The following is a 19,357-nucleotide window of genomic DNA, read 5'->3' as shown; positions in this document are numbered from 1 at the left end:
ATACTGTATAGTATGCTAAAAACAGTATGCATGCCTAGTTGTGTCCAAATTCATAGAATTCGAAAAAAAGTATGTGAGAAGTACCCAGATGACCTACTACTTCCGGCGAGATTCTGAAGTGTGCATCCGATGCACACTACGCTATCCCATGATGCCTAACAAGAGAATTAATTAATGTGAGTGAAGTGGCGCAACTGACGCGGGTAGGTCACATGATCATGACAAAATAGCGGATATAGTATGTCAGAGTTCAATTCATACTTTCATACTGTATATAACATAATTTCCTAATGGTCGAGCAGTACATTTAAATTAAATGCAGTACCTATTGAGTAGTAGGTGATTTCGGACGCAGTCCATGTCTTCTCAAACAAAAACACCTAATTCAGATCACCAGCTCATTAGCAGAGACTGAAAGGCCTGTAATGAGCGTGACAGACAAGAGACATCCAAACATGTAGTGTTGGTGGCCCTCCAGGAACATGGTTGAGAAATACTAGTCTACAACTTTTAAATAATGACATAATCTTTAATATTTAATTAGGCAATTAACTACACAGTGGACATAGACATACAGAGAAATGATCCCAAGCTGCTTGGGTTTTCAATATGGTTATGGTTTTTGTTTTACAAAATATTAAGAAAAAAATCATCATTAAGTTTTAAAATGCAAATAACTATATAAAAACTTACACAACTTACACAAAAAACTATATAAAATAAAACATTCAGTCCGTTACAGATTTTAGATAACTTTGGGGAGAAAAGTAGAATGTATAGAAATTAAATGTATATTTTATACCATATTCCATTTTTGTGTGAAATATACAAGTTTAAAATTCTTTTGATAAATGATAATGATTTAGTATGTTTGTTCAGCAATTGTATTTTAGCAATAAACATTTAAAAAGTGTCATGAATACTTCTCTTTCTGCTGCAAAAATGGCCCTACTATTGCTGATTATACAATAGACCATTTCAAAGTGGCGATGACATTGGCCCATAAACATATCCTGCATCTTGTAAATCTATTCCATAACTTTAACAAGAGGAAATTCAATTATAGATTTATGTTAAAACAGCTATCATTATTTATCAATATGTTGACCTTATTGGATTCTCAGAGCCATAGAAAATGTAAAAGAGGAAATATTTTTTCCACTGTTATTGTTTACATTGTTCAAAATGGTCTAAATATTAACATTTAAAAAATAACACCACAATTTCAATGAATCACATATAGCGCCAAACAACAATTATTGTGTCACTAGTTTAACGTCACAGTTATCGCTTAAAAGTTTATGAAAATGTGGCAATATAAAAATATCCTTGACATCAGAGTTACATCCTCAAAGTGAACAACATGAATGCATCTGACAGACAGAAGGGTGCTTACATTGTGCCATTGGGGTAGACCGCCTCTGCACCTTCCACATATTGCACCTGCTGGGAATGGTAATGCTGAACCTGCTGCACCTTCAAACACAAACACACACACACACGGATCAGACTGCTGCCAAATTACCACAGCGAAGTTCTTGAGATGTGCTAATGCAGATTCTGTAAGGGAAATGAGACAAACAGCTGTAGGCAGGCAGCAGGCAGTAGGGGGCAGTGAGCACAAAGGTTCACCTCAACAATCAGAGATGCCCTGTCGAGCCCAAAAACTACTTATTAACATATTAGCCGCAACAGCCCAAGCGTGACGTGCGTGAAAGTAAAGCATGTCTGCATTTCGGGATTCTGACAGTATGCTGGGAGAGAAAGAGTGTGATGGAAAGACAATAACAGTCACGAGAGAGTGAAAGAGATATGTAGAGAGGCAAAAGATAAGGCAGAGGTGTTGCGGGTCCTCAGGATGTGCAGTGAGCGTGCAGGGTTTGATTGACTCTTCTGTATGTGTGTGTGTGTGTGTGTGTACCTGCTGAGGGACCTGTTGCACTCTAGGCACTGGCAACTGCTGCACCTGAGCTCCCTTCTGGGAGGAACCGGTGGCCTGAACTAAAACACGCTGCAGGTGAGGGACACACACACACACAAATGTCAAATATTAGACCCTTTTCTCTTTGAAATGTGGAGTGCGGAATTGTTTCTATGTGACAGTTCTCTAAATCAGAGCAAAATAAGTTAGTTTGGAGTCTATTTTGGGTGCTCTTTATTAGAATATTTACCTATATATATATATATATATATATATATAGTAAACATTGTGCAATATTGGTTCATTGTGCAATAAGCAGGCATGACTTTGGAACTCTGAGAAATCTTTATTTTATTTCTTGTTTAGTCCGTCAAGGTTAGATGCAAGTAAATACTTGAACACAATACATTGAATAAGGTTTTATTATAGAAATTGTAGATGAAAATCTAATTGACATTTTTTTTATATAATTACTTCTATATAATGGCTTGATTTTAAATGAAATGGTATATAAATAAACATGACATGACATGACTGGAGAGTCAGAGGCCATGCAAACATGTACACAATACCATTTTACTATGTTCAGATGCTTTCTTACCTCCTGTTTTCTCAGCACTGTCATTGTGTTTATTCTGTTATTAAAAAGACAGCACATACTTACACATCTAAATGCTACTTCTAGCAGTGTGTATGGTGTATGGATGTTTTTTGTGGTGTATGCAAAGTCATTTTAAAGTTCTTTTTAATCCTAAGTGAAGACCATAAAAGAACTTTAGCATGTGCATTTTGGGGGACTTAAAAAGCCAATTCTTTCGAGTATATATACTACCTGACAAAATTCTTGTCTCCTATCCAAGTTTTAGGAACAACAAATAATAACTCTGCTTCTAGTTGATCATTTGGTATCAGAAGTGGCTTATATGAAATGCAAAGGCCTCTAGATTACGCTTCTTTTACCAAAATAAAATATGATCATGCCTTGATTTTTAATTATATAATTAGGACAGTAAAGTCTGACTTTGCTTAGACAAAAGTCTTGTCACTTAAGAAAAATAATGTACAGTATAGAATATAAAGTCATGGTGCAGTGGAAAAATAATTAATATTGTGTTTGACTTCTATGAGCTTGGAGGACTGAATCCATACATCTCTGCAATGACTCAAATAACTTATTAATAAAGTCATCTGGAATGGCCAAGCGTTTTTGCAGGACTCCCAGAGTTCATCAAGATTCTTTCGATTCATCTTCAATGCCTCCATCTTACCCCAGACATGCTCGATATTGTTTATGTCTGGTAACTGGGCTGGCCAATCCCGGAGCACCTTGAACTTTGCTTTCAGGAACTTTCATGTGGAGGCTGAAGTATGAGAAGGAGCGCTATCCTGCTGAAGAATTTACCCTCTCCTGTTGTTTGTAATGTAATAGGCAGCACAAATGTCTTGATACCTCAGGCTGTTGATGTTGCCATCCACTTTGCAGATCTCTTGCACACCACCATACTGAATGTAACCCCAAATCATGTTTTTTTCTTCACCAAACTTGACAGATATCTGTGAGATTCCTGGGTCCATGTGGGTTCCAGTAGGTCTTCTGCAGTATTTGTGATGATTGAGATGCAGTTCAACAGAAGATTTATCGGAAAAATCTACCTTCTGCCATGTTTCCAAATGATCAACTAGATGTCAAGTTATTATTTGTTGCTTATACAACTGGGATTGTAATAGGGTTTTGACAGGTAGTGTTTACACATTACCATGTTATTATGTTCAGATGCTTTCTTAACTGCTGTTTTCTCACCGCTGTCACGGTGTTTATTATGTTGTTAAAAATACAGCACACAGCACATATTTACACTTTCATCCAATAGCTGCTTCTAGCAGTGTGTATGGATGTTTGCTTACAGTGAAACACTGCCAATCCATTTCAAATTTCTTTTTAATCCTAAAACCATAAAAGAACTGTGGCATGTGCATTTTGGGGGCTTAAAAAGCAAATTTTCTTAAGATTACATACATAAACATACACATATATATATATATATATATATATATATATATATATATATATATATATATATATATATATATATATATATATATATATATACTGTATACACACAGACACATATACATACATATACATACATATACATACATATATATATATATATATATATATATATATATATATATATATATATATATATATATATATATATATATATATATATATATATATATATATATATATATATATATACATATATATATATATATATACATACACACATATATATACTATATATATATATACATATATATATATATATATATATATATATATATATATATATATATATATATATATATATATATATATATATATATATATATATACATACATACATACATACATACATACATACATACATACATACATACATACATACATACATACATACATACATACATACATACATACATACATACATACATACATACATACATATATATATATATATATATATATATATATATACACATATCAGCTGACTGACAGGACTATATGTATAATAATGAGGATGGGTGACATCTCTGTGTTTTATCAAAACACATATTAAAAGAGAAAAAAAGCTTCAAAAGGTCTTAATTTATAAAAGTGCCATATTTGATACAGACAGCTAGCAGCACAAATGTTACATACTCAGAGCCTATATTTCATCCTTCACAGGTTTTTGTCAGATCCTCCACAGCTGTCCAGGGAAATGTGATGCTCTACTCAAAATATTAGCAGCAATTACATAAAGACTGGTTTCTTTAGATGTGTTCTTGATCCAAACCCAACATCTCCCTCAGGAGCACCACGCAAAGTCGCTGCTAATCATTTCAAGTGGCTCTGACAGATGAAGGGTGTGGGTGAGGAGAAATCTTTCATCGCTTCAGATGGATTCAGCACATACTGAAGCATCTTTAGAGAGACTACAACAAAAGAGCTAAAGATCTTTATATTAAACAGCTCATGTGAGTGTCTCAGGAGTGTTCAACATCAGTGTTTTGTTAGGTTGTGCTGCTCAGTCTGCTCACCTGTTGGGAAGCGGGAACGGGCTGAACCACTGGTGCCTGGGCTGAAGTGGATGTTCTTAACGCCACAGTGGATGCCGTCTCTGAGCCCCCCTCTGACCGCTGCATGGTTTCTCCTGAGCGTATGATAGACAAAGACAAAGGAAGTGAAAAGCCTTAAAAGGAAACTGTTCCCAACTGGTCTTGAGTGTTTTAATCTGTTGTAATGTCCATATTAAACAACTGAACACCATGCACAAAAGATTATAGTACCTACCAAAAAGTATGTCAAAAGTCAATTTACATTAGCAACATTTTTATGTATTTGTGGGTTAGCTACTTAGCTTTCTTTACAGACAACTTTAAGCAGAATTTATTTTATATTCTATTAAGACAGGAAACACTAAGCAGTGTTTGAAAGTAAGCCAAATTAAATAAAAAAAGAATGATGCTAGCGTTAAAACTAGTAAGAAAATGCAAAAGTATGCATTTAATTCTGTACTTTTCAGTTTTTCACCATTTCCATCACCAGTAAACTGGACAATTATAAAAAATCCCGAGAATGTTTTGTAAGTTTCAGTTCAAAATACTGTATTGATCATTAATTATAGCACCTCTCTCTTATAGTACAAGAAAACGTATGCTATGTTAATGTGTTTAAATGTAAATGAGCTGCTATTCCCCACCCACTTTCCAGCTTGTGTTTCCATTTTAATCGCTAAAACAAACACACCATTTACCACAACACTTCTGCTTATACACACAGAATAAAGAACTGGCAGATTACCATATCATGACCAAGATATCGATAAAATATTGCATCAAAAAAAAGCATGCTGCTTTTCCCATCTACTTAAGATACATGATACAATGAAACTGGGCTCCAACAGGTTGTTAGAGAGAGTCCCGCTGAAACAACTCTACGCATGAGCCAAAAAAGTGTACAAAGCGGCTTTCACACCATCTTCTCCTGAAAGGACCAGAAGCTCAACCTAGCCAAGTCAGACTGAGTCACCCACATCCCTAGCAGGATCCTCACCTCTGAACTCTATTATAAAGAAAAGAACAAAGGAGACATTAACAAACCCATCACAACCGCAGCGTGGCCCTGTTCGGTCGACAGGGAATACAGCTCAAGCGACGATTTAAGTTTGCCGCCATTGTCAATATTCTGATGCAACTCTCCAAGGTTATGTTTACACTAGTGTTTTTTGTTTTTGTTTTAACAAAGTATTTTAAAATGAAAAAGATCCATGTTTCACTCTGGTGTTTCAGAAAAAAATTCCATCCTAACTACATATTAAAAAGCGCATGACCGAATGAAAGATATAAAATGATACTACAAAATTGTATCCAATGTACACTTCTTAAATTAAACAAATTAAAATGGTATGCACTATAAACAACAGGGCAAGTTTGTATAAGGTAGACTCTACAGCTGGCTGTTGCGTATACTGTGTAGCGTAACTTTGATGTCAAGTTAGCAATGCTATAATGTGCAATCATAGATTTTGACATTTTTTTCCAACTTAAATACTGTCATTTGGCTATACAGCCAAGAATTCAAAATTGCAATGGGTTTACTTGGAAATGACAAAGCTTTAATCTAAAAGATGCCGTGAAGTGCTTTGAAAAGTGCATTTTGTATTCGATGTTTGACGTATCCCAATTGAAACATGAAGACAGGGCGGGACAGAATAGCTCCTCCCCTTTTAAAAAAAAATCTGCCAATAGCATCTAGTTAAGCACAGCCCTGCCAGTGTGATTGTTTGCGCTTAAGTGCATCAAATGAAAATCAAATGAGAAGCATCTTGTTGCAATTGGGTGATCACAATAATTAACCCTGAAAAAGCCAAAGCAGCACAAACACAACCAAACTACTAAAGTGTTTGCGATAAGGAAAAATGCTAAACAAATGTGGGCATTCCTTCTTTCTTCCTTTAACTGAAGTAGTCTGCAGTAATGAAAACTGAAGACACATCAGAAACAAACAGATGGCCAACCATAAAGTAACTCAGGGTTGCACAAAGAGTGGCCAACACAAAATACACACATTCCTGATATATCTCATCTCACACTCAATAAATACAGCACTACAACATGGAAAGTCAGTTCCAAGTTTTGAAATAATTTTATCAGCTGTTGTTTGAAATTACAAGTTTGAGTTTTTCTCCTCTAAGGTCTTATTATGCGATCTCTGCCGCCATCTTGTGGAAGGACAACATAAACCATCTTTGCTTTGCTCAGTATGACAGGCTGATGGATGGTGATGCGCTGTATCTCAGAAATTCTAAATATTTAAAATAGGCACCATCCTTATGAATATGAATGAAATTGCTGTCTGTGATTTTGAAACCAAGATATTTCCATATCACTGACGTGCTGTTTTGTATTGATATTAATTTGTCTACTAATGCTTCTGAAGCAGCAGATGCCATCATCCCACTCGTTTGCACTTTCCTGTTTAAAAAAAAAAAAAATGTTATTGTGGGCATTCCGCAGACTTCGGTAGAGAAATTCTGATTGGGCAGAACAAAAGTGTGCTCACTCAGTTGGCTAGTAAAGCCTGGTTTATACTTCTGCATCGAGTGATCGGCGTGACCCACGGCGCATACAATGCCCAAAGCTGTGCATTTATACTTTTGCGCCCTGTTTGTGTTCCTCTGCAATAACAATTCCGAAACGCTAGTTGGCAGTAGGCGTTTATGTTTCTCTGTGTCAAGTTTCTTCACTGGTGTTTTGTTTTATTCTCGCTCATTTTGTGGTGGGAAGCGGCGGACGTGCAACAACTTTAATCATAAGGTAAACACAAAACAACAGTTTCCATCTAGAGCTATATATATATATATATATACATATATATATATATATATATATATATATATATATATATATATATATATATATAATATATATATATATATATATATATATATATATATATATACTATATACACACACACACACACACACACACACACACACCACACACACACACAACACACACTAACATGGTATGGTAACATCTAAAAAACATAATTTTAATTTACAGGGACTTTAATTAAACCATTTAGGTTGTGCCTTCTGTTGTCTCAGTTCCTTGAACTTGATGACATCACGCACATGAAACAAAACTCAGGGTAATGGGTGCAAATGTGGGCATTCATGCTTTTATTTTCAAAGGTCTGTGTTTTTGGCGGTCTACACAAAAATGCAACCCTGAGATTTCAGACTAATTGCAACATTTCAAAAATCTCCATTTTCAAGAGTTGAAAGAGTTTAGTAGTGTGGACGCCAGGTGTAACTCTAAACAAAAAGTTGTGTTTTAAAATGAAACATAGCCTAAAACCGTGCACAACTGGAAAGCAAAGAAAAAGAAAAGACAAATGGAGACAGGGCAGGCTCCCACAAAAAAAAAAAAAAAAATAGGAGGTAAGGAAAGAGGACTTTTGAAAATGTAGAGGGGTGGAAAAACAACATACCCCCCAACCATGAATAGAAAAAAGAAGAGGAAAAAAATAAAAATGGCAATGAAGGTTGGTCCCCCCCCACCAGGATACTGATGATCTCCAGCGGTTGTTTGGAATGAGAGTCCGTCTCTAGGGGCTCCAATAATACAGCTGATATGAGGAAATTCCTCAATGCTTTGTAAACGTTTGTCGGTTGCTATAGTGAGGCAACCATAGCAACCATCCCCAACTCTACCACCCCCCTTCCCGTTGTGCTATTCTTTTTTAAGCTCACACACACACACGCACACACACACAGGAACTTTGGAGAGCTGGAGAGACAGACAGACTCAGAGACGGGGAACGAGAACTACAGGGGGGCGACCGATCGCTGTACATCTAAATAAGCTCTTAACCGGCCTGTCGGTGTGCTTACTGTCAGCAGTCTGCTCAACAGGTCCCAGATCAGTGCTTATGATGCGTGTCTGCGTTGATTCTGAAGAACAAGCAAGAGCGGGGGCTGATCTGAGAGATGGTGCGTTCTGAGAGACCCCTGACTGACAGTTTGTTGTTAAAGTTTAAAAAGACAAGCAATATGCTTCACTTGCTTGATTTTATCTGCAGGAAATAAATGAATGCTAATTAAAGGCACTTAAAGTTTTCCATCGGGAGAGGAAGAATAAAGATAAAAGCTAATTGTGTTTCGGAGATTCGTATTATAGAAATAATGAATTCTCAAGTGTGAACCTCTATTCAAAGGTAAATTAATTGGAGACAAATCTAACTCTCCCCGTTTTCAGAAAATAAAGGGTTTGTGATGAATACAATAGATGAATCGGTTTAGCGAAAAGCATGATCCCGGGTGCTCTCTGGGTGTATAAATTGTAAAAAGAACAAATCCCAAACATTTTTTTAGACAAAGATAATGAAATCCCCTGTAAATCCATTACAACTCAAGATTGTAAACCAACATAAATGGGCAATTTGTTCAAGTTTTAAAGCGATTCTTCTGCAAATATTTTATAGCACTGTATTACTAGAATAAACACACTCTTGCACTCTTTTTGAAGGCCAACGGTCGCATACAGCAATGGTGATCATTATTTAGCGTATAATGGCACTAAAAAAAACATTATTTGTAGCCTACGAGCACTGCACAATGTATTGTTTTAGCATCGATATCACAATGTGATAATTCGCAAAATAGACACATCGCAAGATATAAGTTAGTATTATAATTTGTCATATGTGTTTATGATGCCTAGAATTGTATAATGATTTTAAAAGCATTCAGGCATAAGAAATGGTCCCACTTGCAACTTTAACAGCCATTAATTTCATAGAATTTTTATTTTTATCATTCAGTTACTGTACTTGAATACTTCGATTCGGGAAATGATAAAACACTTCTATATAAACACAAATATTTGTTGTATATTTTTATTGATTGTATTGAGAGATTGTTACGCATGAAAAAACTCACAACATGTGCAAATACAGAAATGCACTGCAAATAGCACAGACCGCCAAGAAAATGTGTTGGGGGGACCCCAAAAAGTTTATAGATTGTTAATCAGATTTTATGAAGTTGCAAATAGTAAACATCAATTCATCAATCATTGACTAAACATGAATGACCACAATAAAAATTCGGAGAAATTTATAGAATGCTAATAAGATTTTATGGATGTACACTCCAACTGCAGAAACTTCCTAATTGATCATTATAAACTCTTTTCCAAATAGGGATATTAAGTCACCTGGTGAAATTATATTCATATCTCAGTTTATAATCATAAATTTAAAACATTGCAATGCTAGATTTTTCCAATATTGTGCAGCCCTATAGCCTACCATATCAGCTTTGTTCTTTTGAAACTTTCTCTTTCTCAGCATTTAAATGTGTCAATTTTGTATTGTAAAATTCAAACAATAAATGTGGTTTTAATGTGGAATGAAAGGTCATTATATCTGCATCAATTCAAGCATCACTTACTCATTTTCCTTCAGCTTATTCCCTGCTTTATCAGGAAATTTTGCTTGCACTATCCAAGGTAAAAATAATAATCCAACCTCAGCGCCTTTTAGCCCCGTCCCTTGCACAATACGTGAGCAAAGCTGCACCATGAGTGCATGAAGTGTGCAACATTCCACATTTCAAGGTATTTAACGCGTACTTTAGAATAAAAAGAACATTTCAGTGTGAACGCACTACTCATACTATGTAGCATGGTGCATAAGTATGCATAGAGTACCTAAAGTCTCAGAGGAAATGTGCTGAATTGTTTATTATTAAAAGAATTTCAACTTAAAACATTTGCCAAGAAAAAATATGCATAAACAAATGGCTAAAATATTTAATCAACAAAAACGTAAGTGGCTGGTTGAATTTCATGAAAGACGTTGGTTTCAGTTCTGCGGAAATATGTGAATTGGTGGGCACCGATTGTGGGAGTAATCACCAAGTCATCACCAGACTGGAAGTCTTTCAGTTTGTTTACACCAGTTAGAGGCATTTAGACACAGTCACAGTAATGCATTCCAACTGGGCTAGCTGAATCAGCCAACAGAAGCTATTTGGTTCAAATCCCAAAGACTAGAGCTCACCTGAATCAGACTGAAAAAGTAAAATGCAAGTCATAATGTAAATAAGCTGCATCAGAACTAAGAGGGTAAATAGTATGAGTGTGCTTAGATCTTTTAAAAGAATGGAATTTGCCTGAGGGGTGTTGCATTGGTTATAAATACGTCCTGCTGCTGTAGTTATCTTTGGAGCCGATTCCTGCCTGCTGCTATTATTCCTAGAGAACGGAAGAGATCTCACTGAACACCTGAAGGCATACAGTGAGCGAAGTCAACATCAGCCAGTCAGTCCAAATAGGAAGAAAATGAGCCACTATGTATGTCTTCAGTGAAAAAATAAATAAACAAAAACTGCCATTAAACAAACTGATGTGACATAATTTTGATTAAAATCAAACTAGTATGGCACTAGGCTCCACTAAAAACATTAAATACTGGACTGCCAATTTATAGCAGAATTGTAATTAAAAGCAACAATGCATTGTTTTTCCGCATAATGTAATACTGTAAAAATGTACTAAAAAAGTGAAATTAAATTAAGAACTCACCAAATTGTAGTACTTGTCCAAACCTGCCCATTGCTTTTATCAGATTGTTTCTTAACTGCTTTATTGTATTGTTTTGTGTGTGTTTGTATGTGTATTACTCCCGTTTCCACCACAGTCCAAAGACTTGTGATACAGGTGAATTGAATAAGCTAAATTGGCCGTAGTGCATGTGTGTGAATGCAAGAGTGTATGGGTGTTTCCCAGTGTTGGGTTGTGGCTGAAAGGGGATCCGCTGCGTAAAAAAACATATGCTGGATAAGTTGGCAGTTCATTCTGCTGTGGTGACCCCTGATTAATAAAGGGACTAAGCCGAAAAGAAAATGAATTAATGTATGAGTATTACGTTGAGGAAAACACACGCGCTATATATTAATTTTAATAAATAATTTTATATTAATCTGAACACCTCTCTTAACAGTGTCAATATGTTTGCCAACAGTATTCTGCCGCTCAGGTATATTTTTTTACATTTATTTTACCCCTACACCAACAACCAGCAAACTAGAGTCTTTAGACATGCACATCTAAGCTCCTAGAAAAGGTTAAAAGCCACACAAATTCCCCACCAGCAGCTCTGGGCCGCACAAAGGCAGAAAACAGCAGGAGAAGCCTGGCACTTTGGTGTGAAGAGCGAGTGAGGCCCGTCCTGAATAAGCTTCTGGTTTATTACAGTAGAGCAGAGACTCCCTGCCGTACGATACAAACGCTCACCTCAGACGAACACAAATGAGCTATTAAAGACCACCACAACACCGCAGCCATTTCCTTCAGTTCTCATTAACCTGGGTGCAAAGAGACGGAGAGTGAATCCTCTCCTAGAAGTATTCTGGAAATGAAGCAGGCCTAAATGACAATCAAAACATAAAGTAATACCTGTGATTGAGGCTAGTGTGAGAATATGGTTTAGACACATCTGTCACAGACAGATTGAACTTAAACAACACTCGATCAGAGCAAAGCACATGCAGATGTTCAATTAAAAACAGGAGCCCACAGTCTTGGCTCTTGTTTGCACTGGCCCCACATTGTTTGCAGAGCAACAACGGTTGCTAGTGGCACACCGTCCACTCCCGTTTCCAGGAGCCTGTTGCCATGCAACCAACAGAATACTTCCCAAACCAAACAATGCCATCCCCAAGTGATCCTTCTATCTCACATTAACCAGAAACTTAGAACAATAATACATAAGCTATTACTCTGACCCTCTGGAGCGGAGGCAGGGACTCGGCAGAGAAGAAAAGCATGTGCCTTAATAGAGAAAAACCTACAGAAAGCTGTACTTCAGGACTTGAGAACTTTCATTGCAATTGCATGCTGACAGGAGTGTTAAAGCCATCAAAAGATTAAAAAAGTTAAGAAAGAGAGGAAAAAAAATCTTGCACCACGACTCTCCCCAAATACAACAGTCCCTTCATAAAACAAAGCCTCAAATTACTTTTCCAACTAAATAATCCAGACGTTCCTGATAGACATGCAGCTTGGAAATACACTCTGATTGCTTTTACGACCCGCCGGAAGCTTCGAACAGCCATGCAATAAAGCAGAGACACTTGTTGCATTAAAGGGCCGTCTATACTGGACATCTGTGTCCAACAAGCTGCGCTGACGTTCTGCAGATACACCACTTTCAAAACACACACAAATGCTCCTGCCACTGGAGGATATAGAACATTTATCCGACGTAACAGTATGAAATATGAAACATGAAGCTTAATGTTTTTAAGCTTGGGTGATGTGTGTGTATGTGGTGAAGAACTTTTATACAGTATACACCGTTTCTGTATACACACAGATTTGTCTGAACCGCAATGTTTTTTTTCCATGCATACATTTGTGCACACATAGAAAAATTCACCCTTGTTCATGAGCTACAAAATTGTTTTTGTAGTTGTTGCAGACATATTCTAATCCCCTCACACAAGGCGGATTGGTTGAGAGTTGACATCTTGTAGACAAACTAATTAGCACATATAAATGGCACGACAGCAATCACTTTTTGTAAAGGCAGATTTTTGCTCCCAAGTATGTAGAAACCAGACAGACAGTTCATTATGGTTTATATCATTATACTATATTTACCATTAGCACATGACACTATTTTTTTTAATTGGTGAAATTGTAAAATTCTGACAGTTTGAGTTCGATTAAAAGTAACCATTGGACATACATAGAATTAAAACCAATTTAAAAAGTAATCCACACACAAACTCACTTCCATTGTAAAAAGTTATTAAATTGTTACAAATTTGTTATAAAAAAAAGTGACAGCATGTCATACAACACGAACATTATAGTACAAAAAATAATAATTTGCAGCTTAACAACAATAAACACTTTAAATGTATTCAACTTATAAGGCTAAAGTATAAAGGTCATGATTCATGTCTATATTTATACTCAAACACAGTTCAATAGGAATATTCAACATTTCTACAGCAATACCATGGTTCATAGTGGATTGAAAAGCCTAAAGGCTGATTTATACTTCTGCGCAAGCACCGCGTATGATCCGGCACAGCCTTCGGGCGTCGCAAATGCCGACGCTGATGAGCACCTCTCAAAAAAAGGCACAACAGCGCATACTGCAAGCTCTGTGATTGGTCGGCTTGGTAGCATTGCCGAGTGTTGGGCGGTGCTGAGAGCCACAAGCCCAATGGAGCGATTGTTTACATGTGTCGAGTCCTATGAAAAAGCTTTTGGTTTTACCTTATGATTAAGTTGTTGCACGTCCACCGGTTCCCGCATCTGATGAGCGAGTTTTAGCCACTTGTACATTAAATTAGCATTCAGAAAAAACAAAACACCAGCGAAGAAACTCGATACAGAGGACATACAAACCTACAGCCTGCTAGTGTTTCGGAAGTGTTATTGCAGCACACAAAACAGCTCAACAAGAAGTATAAATACATGGCTACGCGCGAAGGCATGCGCCATGAGCGATACCAAGCCGACCAATTGCAGAGCTTGCGCTACGTGTCGTTTCGTCGTGTTGTTACATTATTAAGAGGTGCACGTCAGCCATGGTGAGGGCTATGTGACTGCTGTGCCAGAGCATACGGGTTGCCTTGACGTACAAGTATAAATCAGCCTTAACTCTTCTGTTTTATTTCCACATCAGTGTTATTGAGAACGTCAGCAATGCTTCAATATGCTTTGAATTACTTTAAAATCATCAAAACATTCTCCTTTTTTTCTGGAAACTTAGTCATAACTTTGTTTTTGTTTAACAGACACAATTTACTTCACACCCCAGCCCATAATACTGTTGCAATGATGAAATACACATCACATGCGCTGTACTTTTACATCAATAAAATGAATCACACCTGGGCTTATGAGAGTCAGTTCTTTAGATCTATTTCAACATCTTATGATGACTGAGCCACTGAGATTAAGGTGTGCAGATGGCAAGGTTGGGCTGAGAAATTAGACAGTTTAGTGGTCAGCTGGGTCCTGTGTGAGCCCAAGCAAAACAAAAACTGAAGATTTTATGCTCCCTTGATCGTCTAAACCAGGTACATACGCCAAACCCTCAATCTTCAACTGCCGTCAACCCTAGTCCATCATCCGTCGCCAGTACACCAAAAGCAAAGGGCTCTGGCAGCCAGGAAAATCGGTCGAGCGTTGTCATGGAGACAGTTTGTTCACACTTACAACTCTACCCCCCCCCCCCCCCCCCCCCTCATCCTCCTCCACCCCCGGTAACCCTTTCCAGATTTCCGCACCACCCCCACCCTGAGCGGAGGATGATTCCGAACAGGGGGAAAAAAAAAAAAGTGTTGTAAAAGAGAAAGCTTACCTTTGAAAGACAAACTAGGAGTAGGTGAAGAAGGACAAGATTGTTAAATGTGTCTGCTTCCATAATCATAATTATCTTTCTTTCAGTTTTTTGTAGTGTAATGACACAAAATGGGGAACCTTAGTGTTTTTGTCACACCACCTTGTTGCCTTAGTGATACCAAAACAGCAGGTGTCTGTTTGAAGTGCACAAATATATGCATCCTGGTAACTACAACCACGTGACACATGCAGAAAAACTGCTCAGGATGAGTTTTTGAGAAACTGACTTGATCTAGCCAGCTGAGTTACTGCTGCAGGCTTTGTATTGCAACAGTCAACAAGTTCTGGCTGGCAAATTAGACGCTAGAATCAAAGTGAAGGATTATTCAGCGATTTAATACCCATTTATATTCCTGATATTGTTTCAATGAAGACAGCAAAAAGGAGATTAGCAGACTACCAAAGCTAAATGCCAAATAGCAACAAGTCAACGGCAGCCAATTTGGTTAACAGGAAGGAAGACCGAAATTTCTAAAGTGATTCTGTCATGCCACATTGTCTCCACATTACGTCTACACTTCGACACTGGGATTTCAGAGTCACGCAGGCTGAGTAATCATTCTTTTGCTGATCCACAAGAACAACAAAGCCTTCACTCCAGTCCTTTATTGACTGATTTGATTCCATCATAACAACAGCTGGATTATCACACGCCCTTCCGAGTGTGGTGATTTCTACAGCTGTACATGAAAGATTCCATATGTCTCTTTGGTATTTAAACTTCCTGGCTGATTATCGGTCATCCTTACCACCAAAAAAGCAAAGACTATCTACAGACACACGATATAATCAGCTCATCAAGCCTCTAGTCCAAGTATCACATTACATAATCCAATTTAGTCATGTCAACAGCAGCCTTGGCCAATCAAATGATGAATTCGATGGATTGTGTTTGACAAATTCTCCAGGATAAAGAAATTACACAAAAGCAATAGGCTGATAATTAGTTTGCCTTATAATTATTACAGATATTAGCAGATTTTGTGCTTGTCATGGAAATCTGCTAAAATGGCTTGTCAGACAAGCGTTAAAGCAAAGCAAAAAAAAAAATTAGTTTATTAACCCTTTAACAACCCCACCAAGAAAAAAAATGTCACTAATGTTGCTAGTTAACAAACTCAATGCATTTTATTCAACACATCCCATAATTTCTAAAATATCCACCTCTACCAAATGGTTGATATGTTGGTTTATGGTAAAAGTACTGGAATGAATACATATACTATGAAAAATCTGAAAATATGAAGTGTAAGACCAAATTGGTTGAAATATAATCAAAATAAAACATTTTTGAATACCAAATCATCTTTATTTTTTGAAGTATGCCATAAAATATTTCAGATTCTCATTTAACTTATTTTCTTATTTTTTTACAATAAAACCAAAATCAAGTGCAGTAGTGCAACAGTAGTTATGTTTTTTTGTAAACCAACAATGCAGTGCGTGTAAACCATAATTTAAAAACAGTCATTCTATATATTACTTTAATAGTCACTTAAAAAAGTAAAAACATGGTCACTGTTTGGTAGAGCGACAGTCAAAGGGTTAAGCATCCTGCAGGATGACACCTGTTGCGCACGTATGCACGCGCGCACACACACACACGCATGCACGCACACACGCACACACATACATACAGGGCCCTATCATACACCCGGCACAATTGTTGTTTGCTAGTTTCAGCAAACAGCGCCACGCTGTTTAAATAGCAAATGCATTTGCGCTTGTATGTGCGCCCTATAGGCGTTAGTTTTGTGCACCTCGCTTACACATTGCTTATTACACACAGGATTACAGCAATACGCAATATCTTTATATATGAATAATAATTAAAGGATTAAAATATTACAAAATTATTGGTTTTCTTGCCTACATAAAAATAAAAACCATACTTTCATGCCTTCTTTATCTCGGTGGGCTTTTTCAGTTTATTCATAAAACAATTTGCTTTTGTAAATAATGTTATTATTATTATTAGCAGCATATTTATTATACGCATATTTATATTTGTTTTATTAAAAACAAGCTTAGATTTGCCCACCTGTCAGGTTTTAGACCATATGGGCATAGCATGGTATTTGGATAAAACTCAGTTTTTTGACCACACTTCATTTTATTATTGTTCATTTATTTGTTTGCTGGAAATTAGAACTAAATTTAGAATAGTTTTTGAAACAAATCTACAGCTTTAAAACAAATTATATTATGTATAGGCTAATAGATATCTGTGCGTACAACACATTTCCCTATACACGAGAGTGAAAGCGAAAGTAAACATGAGGAGGCTCCTCTCTCATTCTCGCGCGTAGATGCTCTGTTTTTTCTCTAGTGAAGTGTTCAGTTTTTCTCCACTTACAAGTTCATCATGTAAATAACAAATGCGCTATGGAGCGGCGCAACTGGCTCTTAAAGGGAATGGGAGATGAGACTCTGATTGGTTTATTCTCTAAAACACACCTATAACTCATTAGAGAATAAGCTCAACCCTGTTAGACCATGCGCCCACTGCACAAAGTCGATTTTTCGTCGTCGCTTAAAATAGCAAAAGTGCCGGTGAGCGGTCCGTCTGTGTATCTTTTGGTCACTCAATTAAGCTATAAAAATGTATTTTCTTGTGATAACGGGATTTCATTGAGACATATTTCCTCACGCATGCATATATATATATATATATTTGCTTGTTAGTTTTGATTATTGTTGATTTCAAATGCAATAAATCTGTTTATAAAACTTGTAGTAACATTGCGATAATTGGTGGGAGCCACAAAATTTTGGCTAGTGCGCCTACATTTTTAAAGATAGGAGCACCAGTACTACCAAGCAAAAATGTTAATTTCGAGCCCTGTAATGTATAGTAATATAGTTAAAATATTGTAAACAGCTTAAAAAAGGTTATTTTTATTGTTTTGTATGTACTTTGGTAGTGGGGGGTCGCGAGTTCTTGACGATCTTACATTGGGGGTCGCTGGTTTAAAAGTTGAGAACCACTGCAATAGAGCACCTTTGGGATGTGGTGGAAACGGGAGATTTGCATCATGGATGTGAAGCTCACAAATCTGCAGCAACTGCATGATGCTATCATGTCAATATGGACCAAATATCTGAAGAATATTTCCAGTACCTTGTGAATTCTATGCCACAAAGCATTAAGGCAGTTCTGAAGGCAAAAGGGGGGGTCCAACTTGCTACTAGTAAGGTGGTGCAGAGTGTTCTGCTGAAGTCGTGCAAACAGTACTTCTGTGTAATCTGTGCGCGCAGAAAATTCTGCAAATTTTTGCCTATCATTGAGTCTATTTATTTACCTGTGTAATGTGTGTACATTTATATTTATTCAGGTTTTTAAATTAGGTTCAGTATATTGACAAATTGAAAATGTTTATGATATCTACATTACAGTCTGTAAAAGTAATAGTTTCTGTCTTTTAGCATATATATCATATAAGTTGCTTGCTTGTTTACCAATTAAGTGGCTCTAATTGGATTTGCAGTTAAAAAGGTATTATTTTGTATTTCATATAGTTAAAGTTCGGGCAACACGGTGGCGCAGTGGGTAGCACGTTTGCCTCACAGCAAGAAGGGTCGGTGGTTCGGCCTCGGCTGGGTCAGTTGGCGTTTCTGTGTGGAGTTTGCATGTTCTCGCCCGTGATCGGTGTGGGTTGCCTCCGATTGCTCTGGTTTTCCCCCCACAAGTCCAAAGACATGTGGTACAGGTGAATTGGGTATGCTACAAATGACCGTAGTGTGTGAGTGTGAATGAGTGTATGGATGTTTCCCAGTGATGGGTTGCGGCTGGAAGGACATCCGCTGCATAAAAAATATGCTGGATAAGTTGGCAGTTCATTCCACTGTGGCGGCCCCAGATTAATAACCCCAGCTTCCTGCCTCCGGCGCCTTGACTGCAGCTCTGCACAAGACGTTTGGCCAGTGGAGAAATGGTTGTGCACAACTGAGCC

At 37.0% G+C, this 19,357-nt stretch overlaps 2 protein-coding genes across 4 annotated transcripts in view; both read right to left on the bottom strand.

Moving 5' to 3' along the window:
* LOC130233637 (DNA-binding protein RFX2) overlaps nucleotides 1-5,121 on the bottom strand; it is a 36,485-nt gene extending 31,364 nt beyond the window's left edge. For 2 of the 3 annotated variants that reach the window (XM_056463777.1, XM_056463778.1), the window contains exons 1-3: nucleotides 5,009-5,121; nucleotides 1,922-2,011; nucleotides 1,397-1,476 (exon numbers count right to left, since the gene is read on the bottom strand). In XM_056463777.1, coding sequence (XP_056319752.1) covers nucleotides 1,397-1,476; nucleotides 1,922-2,011; nucleotides 5,009-5,113 — 275 coding nt within the window. In that variant the 5' untranslated portion in view covers nucleotides 5,114-5,121. The remainder of the gene's footprint in view (nucleotides 1-1,396; nucleotides 1,477-1,921; nucleotides 2,012-5,008) is intronic. The other variant, XM_056463779.1, reaches the window with a different exon arrangement.
* An 818-nt stretch (nucleotides 5,122-5,939) lies between these two features.
* The window catches only part of LOC130233243 (DNA-binding protein RFX2-like), a 28,328-nt gene continuing 14,910 nt past the window's right edge, over nucleotides 5,940-19,357 (bottom strand). The window contains exon 7 of the mRNA XM_056463197.1: nucleotides 5,940-6,032. Within this exon, the coding sequence (XP_056319172.1) occupies nucleotides 5,940-6,032 (93 nt within the window). The remainder of the gene's footprint in view (nucleotides 6,033-19,357) is intronic.

Source organism: Danio aesculapii, chromosome 8, assembly GCF_903798145.1.
Source record: "Danio aesculapii chromosome 8, fDanAes4.1, whole genome shotgun sequence".
Classification (NCBI taxonomy): Eukaryota; Metazoa; Chordata; class Actinopteri; order Cypriniformes; family Danionidae; genus Danio; species Danio aesculapii.
Note: the sequence above shows the minus strand (reverse complement) of the source record. Positions and strands in the feature narration are given on the sequence as shown.